The sequence below is a fragment of the Pelodiscus sinensis genome, chromosome 4, assembly GCF_049634645.1.
Source record: "Pelodiscus sinensis isolate JC-2024 chromosome 4, ASM4963464v1, whole genome shotgun sequence".
In the NCBI taxonomy this organism is placed as follows: domain Eukaryota; kingdom Metazoa; phylum Chordata; order Testudines; family Trionychidae; genus Pelodiscus; species Pelodiscus sinensis.
In genome coordinates, this window is record NC_134714.1 from 12330180 (window position 1) to 12347237 (window position 17058).

The 17058-nt window shown below is 45.1% G+C and overlaps 1 protein-coding gene across 1 annotated transcript in view; it reads right to left on the reverse strand.

Moving 5' to 3' along the window:
• CCDC175 (coiled-coil domain containing 175) overlaps positions 1-17058 on the reverse strand; it is a 57354-nt gene that overhangs the window by 22180 nt on the left and 18116 nt on the right. Inside the window, exons 7-9 of the mRNA XM_075926344.1 lie at positions 13640-13749; positions 8655-8736; positions 1360-1496 (exon numbers count right to left, since the gene is read on the reverse strand). Of these exons, the coding sequence (XP_075782459.1) occupies positions 1360-1496; positions 8655-8736; positions 13640-13749 (329 nt within the window). The remainder of the gene's footprint in view (positions 1-1359; positions 1497-8654; positions 8737-13639; positions 13750-17058) is intronic.

Consider the following 17058-nt stretch of genomic DNA (forward strand, 5'->3'; position numbering starts at 1 on the left):
TAGTTAAGCACTTAACTAAACTGCAAAGGGGAGGGGACAGGAATTGGGAAAACCCCCACTCCCAAGTTTTCTCTGACTATATACAACTATGCGCTAGAAACTACAACTACAAACTAGAGGAGATACTAAAGGAAGCACTTGCTATGCAAGCAAACACAATCCCAACAACCATCACTGGTGATAAGAAGGAACTGAGTAGGGGCTGGATTGGCAGGAGCATATATTGAACGCTAAGAAGGTGCCATTCCAGGGAGCTCCTCAGCCGAATCATCACGAGCTACCAAGGGAAAAACTTTCTGACGACTGTGCAGCCTGCGCCCACCTAATTGGAATCGACATCAGCAATCCCTCAAAGAAGAATCTATGTTTCTGTAGTTAATGCATCTTTTAACATTTTACCTAACCAGTGTGTTTTGCTTGAACAGCTTGGAGAATATGCTCTGAGTACAAAAGCTGACGCATATCCACTTTCCTTTGTAGAAGTGGCAAACTGTGTAATAAACGTACACTGGTCAGGTGTCTGACCAGGGCACAATGGTGCAGCACTGGGGTCCTAGGCTGGGGAGCTGTGGAGAATTGGCTGGAGCCTCTGTATTGTTGGGTCAGGTGAGAGTAGCAGAAGCATTCATGTACCTCAACTGCATGCGTCCCTGCCTGTGAATGTCTATGTAAGTGCAGCACCTGCAGAACTTTGTAGCTTGTCATCGTATCACTGTATGAGCTCAGGTTTTTTAGACAGAGTGCTCAGTGGGACCCCTGTTCCAGGTTGCACCCCAGGGAGCCCATCGACTATGGGGATAGTTGAAATACTCCATTATTACTGAGGTTTTTATGGTACACTTTGGTTCATTTAAGATTTTTACTTAATTGACTACACTCTTGTCCACTCCCCCACCAGTATGGCCTATTCTATTCTTCTGATACATTTTGTACTCCTGATACTACTGTGTCCCATTAGCTATCCTCATTCCACAAAGTTTCTGTGACTCCTATTGTATCAATATCCTCATTTAATATGAGGCATCAAGTTCACCCATCTTGGTATTTAGACTTCTAGCACGTGTAGATAAGCACTTAAAATTGTCACCTTTTAGCTATCTGCCACTATATGATGTAACGAATAGGACTTTTTTCATTTGACTGTTTCTCATCAGATCCTACCTATATTTTATCATATTCCATCCTCTCCTCCTTACTAAGATATAAGCAATCTCCATTAATAGAGTCTCGCCTATGGGATATCTATGTCCAAGACACATGCTCCTCCCCACCTGTCGGTTTTCCTTCAGCCCTTAGTTTAAAAACAACCCTACAGCCTCCTTAATTCTCAGAATTAAAAAGTTGACAGTTTAAACCTACTCTGCTGCTGCCTCATCCTTTTTAGCATGTACGTGTTCCTCTTCTGCCAGTAACTGCTGATACTGGCTACTTATAAATGTATTTTCATGTTTAAATTTTCTATTCACGCTTTCAGCTACACTTAATTCTTCCTTAGCCTAGAAATAAAGACCAAACATAGTAACTTTTCATTGTAATTTCCTGTCTATTTTACATGTATCTAATAATTATAGTAATAATACTTTGTACTGCTACAGCATCTTCCATTTGAAAATCTGAAACACATTTAAAATAATTATACTTCATGGTACCATTGTGGGACCCTAAGAACTCCACAATATCAATTAGCAAAATTTACCACACTGATCTTTATAATCGTCAAAGCTATGTCTATACAGCAGTGTTATTTTGGAATAACTCATGTTATTCAGAAATAACGAAGAGCATGTCTACACACTGCAAGCCATTATTTCAAAATAATGGTGCGCTAGAGGACTTCTTACTTCGACTCCTGGTAACCCTCATTTTATGAGGAGTAAGGGAAGTCGAAGGAAGAGTTATACGCCCTGCTATATAGACATATTCTAAGATGTACATACAGATACTATTCAAGGAGCTGTGTATATGTCCCCAAACTGGTGACCAAGGTAGACCTGACAGACAGGTTTGCATCAAAGGATGCTGATCCACCTGTCTCTCTCTGTTGGCTATTTAGACTATGCACGATAAGCCAACACAATGGAAGCCAAATCTGTCTGCACACTAAGCAAGAATATGTAAAGACACAGACCAGCATCCCAGGAAAAGAACCACGGGGTCATCCTGACTGTAGGGAGAAAAACACTGACCTTTCACGTTTAAGAGGAAGGCAAAAGGACACCTTTTATATCCTTCACTGGAGATGCACAAAGAACTGCCCTTTTTGCATTTGTGAATGCTGGATCCTAGCTATATTGGTTAGTGACATTGGAAGAAAGCTTTGGGTGAGATACAACTGCTTTCAGACACATGTTTAATTAAGTTCCAACTATCAGAAGTATGTTATACTTGGTTTTTATGTAACTATTTGTTTCCATAATCTTTACTCAGGATCTCTTACATCAGGGGTAGGGAACCTTTTTTTGAGTCGGGGGCCCCACACCCTCAAAAAATCAGTTGGTGGCCGCACAAGAGAAAAACCAAAAAAAAAAACCCTCCACCTCTCACTGATCTGGCCCTCGAATGAAAAGAACGACACTTCCCACATTCCCCTCACACACAACAGCTTGTAGGGGAGGTGGGCAGCCTGGTATAATTTGTGTGCACCAGCCCTGTGGTGGGCAGCAGGTGGACTGGAGCAACAGTGTAGACTCCTCAATGCTGGGGGGGAGAGGGGCCTCGAGGGGCCAGATACAGGCAAGTCGGGGGCCGCATCCAGCCCCTGGGTTCCCCACCCCTGTCTTAAATCTTAATCTTTGATAATACATTTAGGATTTTCCCCTTACAAATATAGCTCAGCACAGGAAAGTTATAAAGACCCTCCTCCTGATTTGTACCCGTCAAGCTGGGTGTACACTGTTCCTTTGCTTATCAGAATGGAATGAACAGAGATATTGGCTGGCTCGCACACCACCTTCCCCAACCAACCAACCAACCAACCAACCAACCAACCAACCAACCAACCAACCAACCAATGGAGATGCTAATTGTTCTTATCAGCCTCTTGTAATTGCTTGAACAATCTATTCACTGCCTTTTTTCTCCTTTTTTTCCTCCTTCCCCCTGCCCTTCCCGTATTTATTCTTGAATCTGGACTTTTAATACTCCAGTCATCTGAAGAAGTAGGTTGCTCCCACAAAAGCTCATGATACCATTACGTATTTTGTTAGTCTGTAAGGTGCTACTAGATTATTCGTTGTTTTTTAAGTTTTTCTAGTTACAGACTAACTCAGCTACCCCTCTGAAGCTTTTGTTCCTTTTGGGTCAGCTTACCGGGTAATTTCTATGAGCATCCCATGACAGAAGCCAGATACTACTGGGGGACACCTCAGAGAAGCTCAGGGACTGGGCTGCACCTAGTACTGAACTGCAAGGCGAAGTTAGTGCTAGCTTAAGCCCAGAGGAGAATGTTTGAATAGATGACAATCTCAGGGAGCTGATACTCTATTATTACAACTAGACTCCCTCTCATGGGAAGCAGTGGGTAGCAAGGTGATTCAGTCAGGGCACCCCAGGAAAATCTCACATCCTGCAAGATACAGAGGATGAGGGCTATTGCTTCATCCAATCTTCAGCTCCACTGTAGCACGGCTTCTTTGGAACAGACCTGAGGAAATATTCGCTAGCCCATTCTGCTTTGTGCTGCTCCAGCCACGGACAAAAGCCATGAAACCCAGCTTAGCTGTCTAGTTAAGTAGGATTTATGCCTGCTTTGCATTATGGGAGTAATAAAAAAAAGAAACTGCCAGAGCTGTACTAGGCTATGTCTACACAGCAGTGTTATTTCAGAATAACTGACATTATTCTGAAATAACAGTCCACGTCTACACACAAGCAGTTATTTTGACATAATGTCAAAATAATGTTGAGCTGGAGGACTGCTTACTCTGACTCCCATAAACCTCACTGTACAAGGAGTAAGGGAAGTCAGGCGAAGAGTGCTCCACCTCAAAATAACTGTGTAGGCAGTGCCAAAACTTGTAGGTAAGGTCCCATGGGAAGCAAGACTGAAGGGAAAAACAACTGAGGAGAGTTGGAAGTATTTCAAAGGGACGTTGTTAAGGGCCCAAAAGCAAACAATTCCGCTGTGTAGGAAAGATAGAAAATATGGCAAAAGACCAGCTTGGCTTAACAAGGAGATCTTGCACGATCTCAAAATAAAAAAGGAGTCATATAAAAAATGGAAACTAGGACAACTAACAAAGGATGAATATAGGCAAGCAACACGGGAATGCAGGGGCAAGATTAGAAAGGCAAAGGCACAAAATGAGATCAAACTAGCTACAGGCATAAAGGGAAACAAGAAGACTTTTTATAAATACATTAAAAGCAAGAGGAAGACCAAGGACAGGGTAGGCCCACTGCTTAGTGAGGAGGGAGAAGCAGTAACAGGAAACTTGGAAATGGCGGAGATGCTCAATGACTTCTTTGTTTCGGTCTTCACCGAGAAGTCTGGAGGTGTGCCTAACATAGTGAATACAAGCAGAGAGAGGGTAGGTTTAGAAGATAGGATTCACAAAGAACAAGTTAAAAGTCACTTAGGAAAGTTAGATGTCAGCAAGTCACCAGGTCCTGATGAAATGCATCCCAGGATACTCAAGGAGCTGATAGAGGAGGTATCTGAGCCTTTAGCTATGATCTTTGAAAAATCATGGCAGACAGGGGAGATTCCAGAAGACTGGAAAAGGGCAAATATTGTGCCCATCTATAAAAAGGGGAATAAGAACAACCCAGGAAACTATAGACCGGTCAGTTTAACGTCTGTCCCAGGGAAGATAATGGAGCAGATAATTAAGGAAATCCTATGCAAACACTTGGAAGGTAATAAAGTGATAGGGAATAGCCAGCATGGGTTTGTGAAGAACAAGTCATGCCAAACTAATCTGATAGCTTTCTTTGATAAGATAACGAGCCTTGTGGATAAGGGAGAAGCGGTGGATGTCATATACCTAGACTTTAGTAAGGCATTTGATACGGTCTCGCATGATATTCTTATTGATAAACTAGGCAAATATAACTTAGATAGGGCCACGATAAGGTGGGTGCATAATTGGCTGGATAACCGTAGTCAGAGAGTTGTTGTTAACGGTTCTAAATCCTGCTGGAAAGGGATAACAAGTGGAGTTCCTCAAGGGTCTGTTTTGGGACCCGTACTGTTCAATATCTTCATCAATGATGTAGATATTAGGATAGAGAGTACGCTTATTAAGTTTGCAGATGATACCAAACTGGGTGGGGTTGCGACTTCTTTGGAGGATAGGGACATAATTCAAAATGACCTTAGCAAGTTAGAGAAATGGTCAGAGGTAAACAGGATGAGGTTTAATAAAGAGAAATGCAAAGTGCTCCACTTAGGAAGGAACAATCAGTTCCATACATACAAGATGGGAAGCGACTGTCTAGGAAGGAGCATGGCGGAAAGGGATCTAGGGGTCATAGTGGACCACAAGTTGAATATGAGTCAACAGTGTGATGCTGTTGCAAAAAAAGCAAATATGATTCTAGGTTGTATCAACAGGTGTGTTGTAAGCAAAACTCGTGAAGTCATTCTGCCGCTCTACTCTGCACTAGTTAGGCCTCAGCTGGAGTACTGTGTCCAGTTCTGGGCGCCACATTTCAAGAAAGATGTGGAGAAATTGGAAAGGGTACAGAGAAGAGCGACAAGAATGATTAAAGGTCTAGAGAACATGACCTATGAAGCCAGGCTTCATGAACTGGGCTTGTTTAGTTTGGAAAAAAGAAGATTAAGGGGGGACATGATAGCGGTTTTCAAATATCTAAAAGGGTGTCACAAGGAGGAAGGAGAAAATTTGTTCCTCTTGGTTTCTGAGGACAGGACAAGGAGTAATGGGCTTAAAGTGCAGCAGGGGAGGTTTAGATTGGACATTAGGAAAAAATTCCTAACTGTCAGGGTGGTCAAATATTGGAATAAATTGCCAAGGGAGGTGGTGGAATCTCCCTCTCTGGAGATATTTAAGAACAGGTTAGATAGACATCTGTCAGGGATGGTGTAGGTGGAGCTTGGTCCTGCCTTGAGGGCAGGGGGCTGGACTCGATGACCTCTTGAGGTCCCTTCCAGTCCTATTATTCTATGATTCTAAAAGTCGAAAAAAACTATTTCGACATAAGCTACGCAATTAGCTTAGCTCAAGTTGCGTAGCTTATTTCAAGTTTAGCCCTGCTGTATAGACATGTCCCTAGTTAATTTGGGTCTTCAATTTTACCTGATGAGAGCTACTAGAGAAATAAAATCATTTGCTGTTTTAAGGAAACGGTGCTTATTGAAAATTAGGGGATCAAACAGCAGTAAGATTCAAACAGTGAAAAACACACTCAGTTTATAGTAGGGATGTTAATGTAGATTAATGGACTAATTGAATAGTAGATGCAATTAGCATCAACTAGTCAACAAGGGCGCCTTCAGGAGTGCTGCAGGAGGACAGGGCCAGTGGGGGACTCAAGCAACGCTGGCCTCATGCTCCCCGCAGCGTTGCAAAGTCCACAGCTCAACTTGGGTTGCACGTGGCATTTCAAAGTGGCAGATCCCAGGCTCCACGTGGCGCTGCCACTTTGAAATGCCATGTGCAGCTCAGGGCCAGCTGAATGTGGCATTTCAAAGTGGCAGCGCGTGGAGAGCTTCCACGCTCCACTGCTGCTTTGAAGCACCCCCTCTTCTCTCCCCGCTAGCTGCCTCTTTCGGATAGAAGCAGTGGGGGGGAGTGGAGGGAAGAAGAAAGGGGGAAGGCAGGGGCAGGAGAAGTGACCAGACGACTAGTGTGTCGACTATCTCATAAGCATTTGCTTATCAGATAGTCAACTAGCTGATCACATCTCTAGTTTATAGATCATGATCAGTTATACTATTTCACCTTTTGTCATTGATTCTTGAGCACTGAGACCCATTTATTTAGAGTTGATTACTTAATGTCTATGTAAACAACTCAAACCCAGCGCTATAACAGGGCACATCAAAAATAATAGGTGTTATAAAAACGGTCAGATTCTAAAGGCATATTTTAGTGCACTAAAACAAACATCTCAAAATAAAACAAAATGCTAATTAGCCTTAAAACACAAAAATGGACTGTGTCATGCTCCAGTTTTGCAAGTAATTGCTGTTAATGAGCCTCTATGCAGGTCTAGTGGCTCATCCACTTTCAGCCTCTGGGCCCAAGTAATTATTTGATAACAAAGAAGTCTACTAATTGAAGAATATTAACCTAGAGTGGACACACAAATACAGGGGTGGAAAAATTCCTGCCCATGGGACAGATCAGATCCACCAGAGTTAGTCTCTGATAGGCCCACACTTCTATATTTACTTGCACCTCTGCAGGTACGGGCAATCGCAGCTCTCACTGGTCATGGATCACCGTTTGTGGCCAGTGAGAGCAGCAGGAAGGGGTGTCTTTTCTGTGCCACTTCCTGCCACTCCCATTGGCTGTGAATGGCAATCTGTGGCCAATGAGAGCTTCAACTGCCTGATACCTGAGGAGGCGCAGGTAAATATAGCAGCAGCAGCAACCTGTCAGGGACTAACCCAGGCAGACCACATTTTTTTTTATTGCCCACAAATATAACACAATAAAATTGTGACAAAAAGTAACTCCGATCAAGAAATATCCTTCCTGCATACAAACTATAATATTAAATAATGTGCTTATATAAATTATACATATAACACATCAGATCATGTGTATTCAGCAGTTATTTATGGCTACTAGATTTGCTCTGTATTTATAGTCCTACAAACCAGAATGCTTTATATCCAAATGCTCATTACAAATGCATGCCATCTTGTGAATTTGTAAAAGAAGGGAAATAGTTGTTTAGAAAGGTCCTCAGGATAAATTTTTTGGTGGCCTCAGAATGTGGCCACTCACTCTTGCCAGTGACCGCTCTCACTTTTTCCTAAAATACTTAATTAGCTTTAGGAAAAACAAATCCATACGCTCACATGCACCTCAAAACCATTGTCAGTTATTTATTGCTAGCTAGCATATCTGGTGTAAAAAGTGCAAAAAAAAGTATCATTTTTTCACAAAGGAGTTACTCAGCCCTGGCAACTCTGGGGACAAATTAAGCCCTGGACACAGGGTTGAGGGAGGCAGTAAGGGCTGAGGTGATGGAGTTGTGGAGCTGGGAGAGAAAGTGGGATGCCAAAGACTGAAGCCCCATTGCCACAGTCCAAAGCCCTGTGGCCAAGGATGGGGATGGAGCCTGAAGCCCTAAGTCTGGGGACTGCCACCCCACCATCCCAGGGGTGAAGCCTGAGCCCCTCACCTTTGGAAAGGTGGGGAAATCATCAGCTGCCTGCTCCTCCAACATTGTGACCCAGAAGCTTGCAACCCTAGCAAGCAACACAAAAGCAGTGCATGCAGCAGCAACAGGGAGGGGGAGGGACCACTGCTCCCTCGCCCCCCAATAATAACCCACGAGCTTGTGGCTGCAAGAAAAGCCACTAGTGGCCACAAACAGCCTTGGTGGCCACATTTGAAAAACACTTCCATGTTGATGTAGTTTTTCAGGAATTTTCATAAATTCAGGTCCAAGGCCTCATATATACAGTCATATTTTTTAAAACCAATAAAGTAGTTAAAATATCTTCTGCTTCTTACCTTTTCTATCTGAATATTTAGAGTCTCTCTTTCTTGGGCAATTTTTGATTGCAAAAGGAATAGGTCAGAATCCATGTTATGTCTATGAAACAAAGCCAGTGCACACATATTAAGGAGTGAACATGAACAAAAAACTATAACCAATCGCCCGTTAAATGTCCTTATTCTCATACCTTTAGTGGAAACACAGCACACAATTTTCTGAACACACCTTGAACTTTTATCAAAAACGAGATTCTTACTCAGCAGTGGGTGCTTCCCAGGTACACACCTGATGAACATACAACTTGCGAAGCAGACATAGCCAGCCAGTGACAGTGGCTATATCCTGCGACCTAGTTCGCTTGCTAAAATAGCAGTGAAAACATGGCAGCACCAACTTTGGTGTGAGCTGTACAGGCACTGCCCGAGTTACAAACATCTGCACTTACACACAAAAGCTCACCTGTAACCCCAGGCAGGGACATTCTTAGGATTTATGGGGCCCTACACAGTACTATTAAACAGGTGCCTCAATGGCAGTCCCGGGAACAGAGGGGAAGATGACAATTTTTAGAGATGTGATTTTATAATCTTCAGCAAGGCACTAAGGAAATATTTTAAAAGCAAATTTTAAAATAAGGTCCTGTCGACTAATACAGTAAATTCAGAAACTGACAGTATATACCTGGGGTTTTGCAAATGCCTGTTAAATGGCTACATTACTGCTTGAATGGATCTCTCTCAGGTTCAGTGCATATGGGTAAGGATGGCTCTGGCTTAAGGGGAACAGGCAAGAGGCACAGGTGGCGGAGGTAAGCAGTGCAAGTGCGGACTGGAGGACTCTGAAGGAGCAGGGGGCACAGCCAGCGGCTGGAGAGAAGCATTACTTTGAAGGGGAAACAAGGCCTCCCTCCAGCCACTGGCTGCCCCCTGCTTCTCCAGAGTCCTCCGGCCCACACTTGTGCTACTCGTTGCCTCCTGGGGAGCAGGGGCTGGATGCAGCCTGAGGGGGGGTGGGAGACTGGGGGGGCTGAGGCTAGCCTCAAGAGCCAGCACAGAGCTGGTGGTCAAGCAAGAAATTAGCTGACCCCTTCTCCTAACTAGAGGAAAAATGTGAGAAGGAAGAAATCTGATAAAGGAGGAAAGAATTTAAGAAAGTAAGAGAGGAGAAAAACTGGTGACTTCAAGAGAAAGAAACATAAAAAACTGAGAACCCCACATGGCTTGAGCTTTGGGATCTGCGCCAAACACAAAGAAGGAAGGAACATATTGTGGCAGTTCTTCAGTTTAACTTCACTGATTAAGGCTCTGGCACATTATATAATATGAAGTGACTCTAGAGATACTGTAACAGCAAAAAAGTAGAGCAAGAAAGGGAACCTTACACACTTAAAACTTTCTTTAAAGTTACCAAAAAGTCACACAAAGGGAAAAAGTCATACCAGCCCATGACACTCACTGCAGCAAGTCACAAGGCCCTGAGCCTGTGAACATGTACACCTGCTTCAATTTATTGCCATGAAGAGTCCCACTAAAGTCTATGTTCATGGTACTAAAGTGAAGCATATGCATAAATGTTGGTGGATCAGGGCCATGTGTTGGGACTGGACTGCAGCTGGATTTTGAAAAGCATTTGATAGTTTTATTACTAATAATGGACATAAAATTTGCTATTTTGGTTATACCAGCTAGGAAAAGGGTAGTCACACTTCAGGATGCAAGACAATAAGCTCATTTACACAGGGATCCCAGGATTAATATTTTCTGCATGGTTTGGTGCTCTTGGGCTTCCTCCAAAACATAAAATATTGGCTACTGGTGGAGACAAAATCTTGGATTTGCAAAGAAAATTCCCATGTTGTATTCTTCCATCAGATGAAATGTCAAAATTGTTAAAAAGCTCAGAGAAGTGCATACACATCAGCATAGCCCTTCAGTCAGGGTAATCTGGGAGACAAATGTTGAATCAGTAATGCCATTTCATAGACTCATAGAACACTGGAATTGGAAGGGACCTCAAGAGGTCATCGAGTTCAGTCCCCTGCCCTCACAGCAGGATCAGTACCATCTAGACCATACCTAATAGATGTCTATCTAACCTGCTCTTAAATATCCCCAGTGATGGAGATTCCACGACCTCCCTAGGCAACTTATTCCAGTGTTTAACCACCCTGACAATTAGGAAGTTTTTCCTAATGTCCAACCAAAACCTCCCTTGCTGCAGTTTAAGCCCATTGATTCCTGTTCTATCCTCAGAGGCTAAGGAAAACAATTTTTCTCCATCTTCCTTGTGACACTCTTTTAGATACATGAAAACTGCTATCATGTTCCCTCTAAGTCTTCTCTTTTCCAAACTAAACAAGCCCAATTTTTTCATTCTTCCTTCATAGGTCATGTTCTCTAGACCTTTAATCATTCTTGTTGCTCTTCTCTAGACCTTCTCCAATTTCTACACATCTTTCTTGAAATGTGGTGCCCAGAACTGGACACAATACAGGCAGTTACGAACGGGGCTGCCCCAGAGTACACGGACTGCGGGACCTCGCGGTCCTGCCGCCCGTGTACTCTGGGGCTTTGCTCTGCGTCTCCCTGGTCTGCAGACCAGGAAGACGCAGAGCAAAGCCGCGGAGGGGCTCTGGCAGCGGGGCAGCCCCGCTGCCCGAGCCCCCCCCTCCCCCACCCGCGCGGCTTTGCAAAGCGCGGGGAAGCCGGCGGGGCAGTCCAGGCGCGCCTGGGGTGCCTCGCTGCCCGAGCCCCCCTCCCCCCCCCTGCGGCTTTGCAAAGCCGCGGGGAAGCCGGCGACGGGGCAGTCCAGGCGCGCCTGGGGTGCCTCGCTGCCCGAGCCCCCCCCCGCGGCTTTGCAAAGCCGCGGGGGGGCTCGGGCAGCGAGGCACCCCAGGCGCGCCTGGACTGCCCCGCCGGCTTCCCCGCGCTTTGCAAAGCCGCGGGGGGGGGGGGAGGGCTCGGGCAGCGAGGCACCCCAGGCGCGCCTGGACTGCCCCGCCGCCGCCGGCTTCCCCGCGCTTTGCAAAGCCGAGGGGGGGGCTCGGGCAGCGAGGCACCCCAGGCGCGCCTGGACTGCTCCGCTGCCGGCGTCCTCAGAGGCGCTCCCCGTCTCCCTGGTCTGCTGGTCTCCAGCAGACCAGGGAGACGGGGAGCAAAGCCGCGGAGGACCCAGGCGGCGGGACCACGGTGCATCTCGGTCCGCCGCCCGAGTCTTCCTGGTCTGCTGGGGTGGGGGGGGGGGGGGGCGCAGCTAGTACCCCCCCCCCCCCCAGCAGACTAGGCTTTTCTCCGGACGCCTGTAGCAGAGCAGCTGGGGTGCAACCCAGCAGCACCCCAGCTGCTCTGGTCCTGATTCAGCCGCTGCTGGTCAGTTTCAGCAGCGGCTGAATCAGGACACCTGGGGCAGAGCAGATGGGGTGCTGCTGGGTTGCTCCAGTAGTGCCGAGGAGCGGCGCTACTGGAGCAACCCAGCAGCACCCCAGCTGCTCTGTCCCAGGCGTCCCCAAGTCAGCTTCTGCTGAAACTGACCAGCGCTGACTACAGGAAGCCTGAGGCAGAGTTGCTCTGCCCCAGGCTTCCTGGAATCAGCTGCTGATCAGTTTCAGCAGCAGCTGACTTGGGGACGCTTGGGGTTCTTAAGTTGATTCTGTATGTAAGTCAGAACTGGCGGTCAGTTTCAGCAGCGGCTGAATCTGGACGCCAGTTCCGACTTACATACAGATTCAACTTAAGAACAAACCTACAGTCCCTATCTTGTACGTAACCCGGGGACTGCCTGTACTCCAACTGATGCCTAATCAGCGCCGAGTAGAGCGGAAGAATGACTTCTCGTGTCTTGTTCACAACACACCTGTTAATGCATCCCAGAATTGTGTTTGCTTTTTTTTGCCACAGTGTCACACTGTTGACTCATATTTAGCTTGTGGTCCACTATGACTCCTAGATACTTTTCTGTAGTACTCCTTTCTAAACAGTTGCTTCCCATTCTGTGTGTGTGAAACTGATTGTTCCTTCCTAAGTGGAGCACTTTGCATTTGTCCTTATTAAACTTCATCCTATTTACCTCCAGTTTGTCCAGATCATATTGAATTATGACCCTATCCTCCAAAGCAGTTGCAACCCCTCCCAGCTTGGTATCATCTGCAAACTTAATAAGCGTACTCTCTACGCCAATATCTAAATCGTTGATGAAGATATTGAACAGAACCAGACCCAAAACATCATACAAAATCTCCCGATTAAGCCAAGGCGGTCTTTTGCCATACTTTCTATCTTTCCTACGCAGTGGAATAGCTTGCTTTTGATGTCCATTAATAATATCCATTTGAAAACCTGCCAACTCTCTTCAGCTGTTTTTACCCTTAGTCTTGCTTCCCATGGGACCTTACCTACTAGCTCTTTGAAGCAATCCATTGCTCAACTTCCTCCCTGTCCTTTTTGGGGTGTCCTGAACCTTTGGGAACACATGGAGAGAGTAGTTCCTTCCCTACAGAACACAGGGTTTGTAGCTGTGCAGGAATGCAACTGAGTATACAGGCCTTATGTACACTGTATGAATATTTATTTCACAGCAACTACCTCAAATTCACCAACATATCATCTGAGTTACTTTTTATGTGTGTCCCTACTGAAGTTAATGGAAAGAATCACATTGACTTCCAGAGTACTGAACTGGGCCCTAAGATACTGCTATTTTGAGTTAAGTCAGCCATTCTGTGTATGCATAAACAATCACACAAAGAGAAAGACCGACATGTGACTTGCAAAATCCTTAGAAAAAGAGGTAGCTTGATTCCCAGAAATAGCACTGGCTTAAGCTACATTAATAGATACAATAGACGATTTGAAGAGATTTATTCTATATTATTTAATAATTCAAATATTGTATTGAATCTGGCTGACTGCAAAACAACATTGTTGTTAACTCCTTAAAGATTATAGAAACATTAAGTGCTGATACATATTTAGCAAAAAGAACAAAGAATCTAATCACTTACTTCCTTTCATCGAGTTTCAGCTTTTCCGCCATTTTAAGTTCTAATTCTACTAGCAGGTTTTCGCTTGTTTCTTTTAGCTGCGCTATCTGAACCTTCTCATTAAAAATAGTCTATTAAAAATAAAATTAAACAGTATTCACATAGTTAATTTACTGCTACTTTTCTTTTTTAAAGACTGTAATTTTTGCATTTGATTTTAGTGTAACTGTTTAATATTTATTCTGAAATGTCACAGCAAAACCATTAGACAATATGCAAAAATGATATTTAAAGTACTAGTCAAGCCAGTGTTTTCCTATATTTACTCTATTTGATCACTAACAATTTTAATAAACCGAGTCACAGCAGTAGCCAGAAGAGATTTAAAGATTTTTGAGCTACACATTCTCTCCTTTAACTTGTCTTTCCTGTAGTTAACCTGAATTTTAATTTGAGCTTTGCCCCTAATTCAACTCCTGTCCAGGCACAAAGTGCAGTAGTGCTTTTGACTCATGTTGGCAGACCCATCAGGAGGTATGGGCCAACTCAGCAGCTGCCAATCCAATTGATTTGTGCTGCTCATATGTTATTTCACCATATATATTCTATGGGGACTGTGGCGGCATAGCGGCGGTACCATCGCCATGCCAGCACCACCCTAGAGGATATCTGCAGCCTACAGCATTGGAAGGAGTTTTTCTGTCATTGTAGAAACATCACCTCCTCAAGTGACAGTAGCCAAGTCCATGTCTATGCTACAAAATAATGTGAACCTAATTTACATCACCATACTGCCACTGCTGTTATTAAATCACTTATATGTGTGGGCACACTTGCTGCCATGGGTCGACAGTGCACAGTCCTCTCAGGAGCACTTATATGAATTGCACTGCCACTGTGGGGCATCATGGGATGGCTCCTGAAAGCAAGAGGTGGTTCACATAAGAAACCCAGTGTCTACACTGATACTGTGTTGATCTAATTGCATTGACCAGGGCTGACCTTACCATGAAGCGAACTGAGGCGGCCGCCTCAGGTGCCAGACTGTGTGTGCGTGTGGGGGGGGGGGGAGAGGAAGGAGGCGCCACAAGGACCCAGAGTGTAGAAAATCGTGTCTGCTGCTGGTGCAGTGAGGGGCCGTGGGGGTGTCATTTGAGCTCCCTGCCTCAGGTGCCAAAATGTTGTGGAATGGCCCTGGCATTGACCATAGGTCTGTGCTGCTGGGGGAGGAGATGGTGTTAGTAAAGTGGCATAGAGAGACACTAATGTTGGCAGGAGCCAAATTCAAGTGAAGACACTTCCACAGCTAAGTCGATGCAAAGCAGCTTACATTGACTTAACTACACAGCACAGATCAGGCCTGACAGAAGCTTTCCCAGCTGCAACTACACTGTGAGATAGGTTGACACAGCTACAGCATTTAGGGCTGTAGATTTTTCACATCTGAGGGCTGTACATTGACCTAAATTTTAAGTTTCAGACAGGCCTAACTCCAGAGGAATTAATTAAAGCACAGATAACTCAAGTTAGCTCTGCAGTGAAAACATAGGCTAATAGGACAGATGAAGAGACTGATCTCTCCCAACATTTCAGAGAAGCTATTAATTTGAAAAAACAAGGGGAAATTGTCATTGGATTACATGAGATAAAAATGGTAGCCAGTATTGTGTGGAAGGCATAGACATCATGACGACTAAGGCCTCCTCATTTCACAGCCTAAAATATGATGTTCCCTTTTCCCTAAGGGTGCTCCAGCAAACGGTTGTAGGGGGGTCATGGTCTTAGCAGGTAAGCTGGGGAGGGACAGGACTTGTCCATCCTCTGCACAGCTGCTGGGTAGAGGAGGGAGACCAGACCCACCTCCAGGCGCCTAACCCTGCTACAAGACATCCTGCGTGGCTGGGAGTGCCCGCAACAAATGGGGCTTCTAGTTCTGGCTGGGCTGGGGAGGGACAGGGCTTGTCCATTCCCTGCCCAGCTGCTTGTGGGGGGAAGGGAGAATCAGACCTATCTCAAGCTCTGGGAACCTCCTGTGGCTGCAGGAAGCTCTGTGGTTGCTGCCTTCAGAGTCCAGTTCTGAAGGCAGCAAAGAAATGAGGGTCATAATCCCATGACCCCCCTACAAGAGGTTTGTGACCTCTCCCTCCACAATCTGGACCCTCACAGTTACACCACCATGATTTTTCAGATTTAAACCTCTGAAAATGTGACAGTTGACAATTTTCAAATCCTATGACCATGAAATTGTACGTAAGGGACAAAGATGAGGTAAACAGGATGAAGTTTAATAAAGACAAATGCAAAGTGCTCCACTTAGGAAGGAACAATCAGTCTCACACATACAGAATGGGAAGCGACTGTCTAGGAAAGAGTATGGCAGAAAGGGATCTAGGGGTTACAGTGGACCACAAGCTGACTATGAGTCAGCAGTGTGATGCTGTTGCAATAAAGCAAACATGATTCTGGGATGCATTAACAGGTGTGTTGTGAGCAAGATACGAGAAGTCATTCTTCCGCTCTACTCTGCGCTGGTTAGGCCTCAGCTGGAGTATTGTGTTCAGTTCTGGGCACCACATTTCAAGAAGGATGTGGAGAAATTGGAGAGGGTCCAGGGAAGAGCAACAAGAATGATTAAAAGTTTAGAGAACATGACCTATGAAGGAAGGCTGAGAGAATTGGGTTTGTTTACTTTAGAAAAGAGAAGATTGAGGGGGGACATGATAGCAGTTTTCAGGTATCTAAAAGGGTGTCATAAGGAGGAGGGAGAAAACTTGTTCATCTTGGCCTCTGAGGATAGAACAAGAAACAATGGGCTTAGCTGCAGCAAGGGAGCTTTAGGTTGGACATTAGGAAATAGTTCCTAACTATCAGGGTAGTCAAACACTGGAATAAACTGCCCAGGGAGGTTGTGGAATCCCCATCTCTGGAGATATTTAAGAGTAGGTTAGATAAATGTCTATCAGGGATGGTCTAGACAGTATTTGGTCCTGCCATGGGGACAGGGGACTGGACTCGATGACCTCTCGAGGTCCCTTCCAGTCCTAGTATTCTATAATTCTAAGATAACTGGTAGGGCCCTGACAATTCTCTCTCTCACCCTATTAGTTCTGACTTCCCAGATCTTGAGATGCTCTACATCAGGGCTACTCAACTTTGGAAGACCTGGGGGCCACATCGATACTCACAGCACATGCCGAGGGCTGCAACTTAAGTGTGATTGAATATGAATGGAAATATATATGCAAATATATGCAAAAAGATTTTCACACAATGCCCTGGCATTTCCAGCATCTCCTCCCTGGGGACTAGAAACACCAACACTCTGTACCCATCTGTTCCAGCCAGCCCATCCACTTGCATCTTTCAATGCTCACCCCACATGGGACATGCCTCGCCATTGTGGAGCATGTTCCCAGTGGAGGCCATGTTCAAAGGATCCC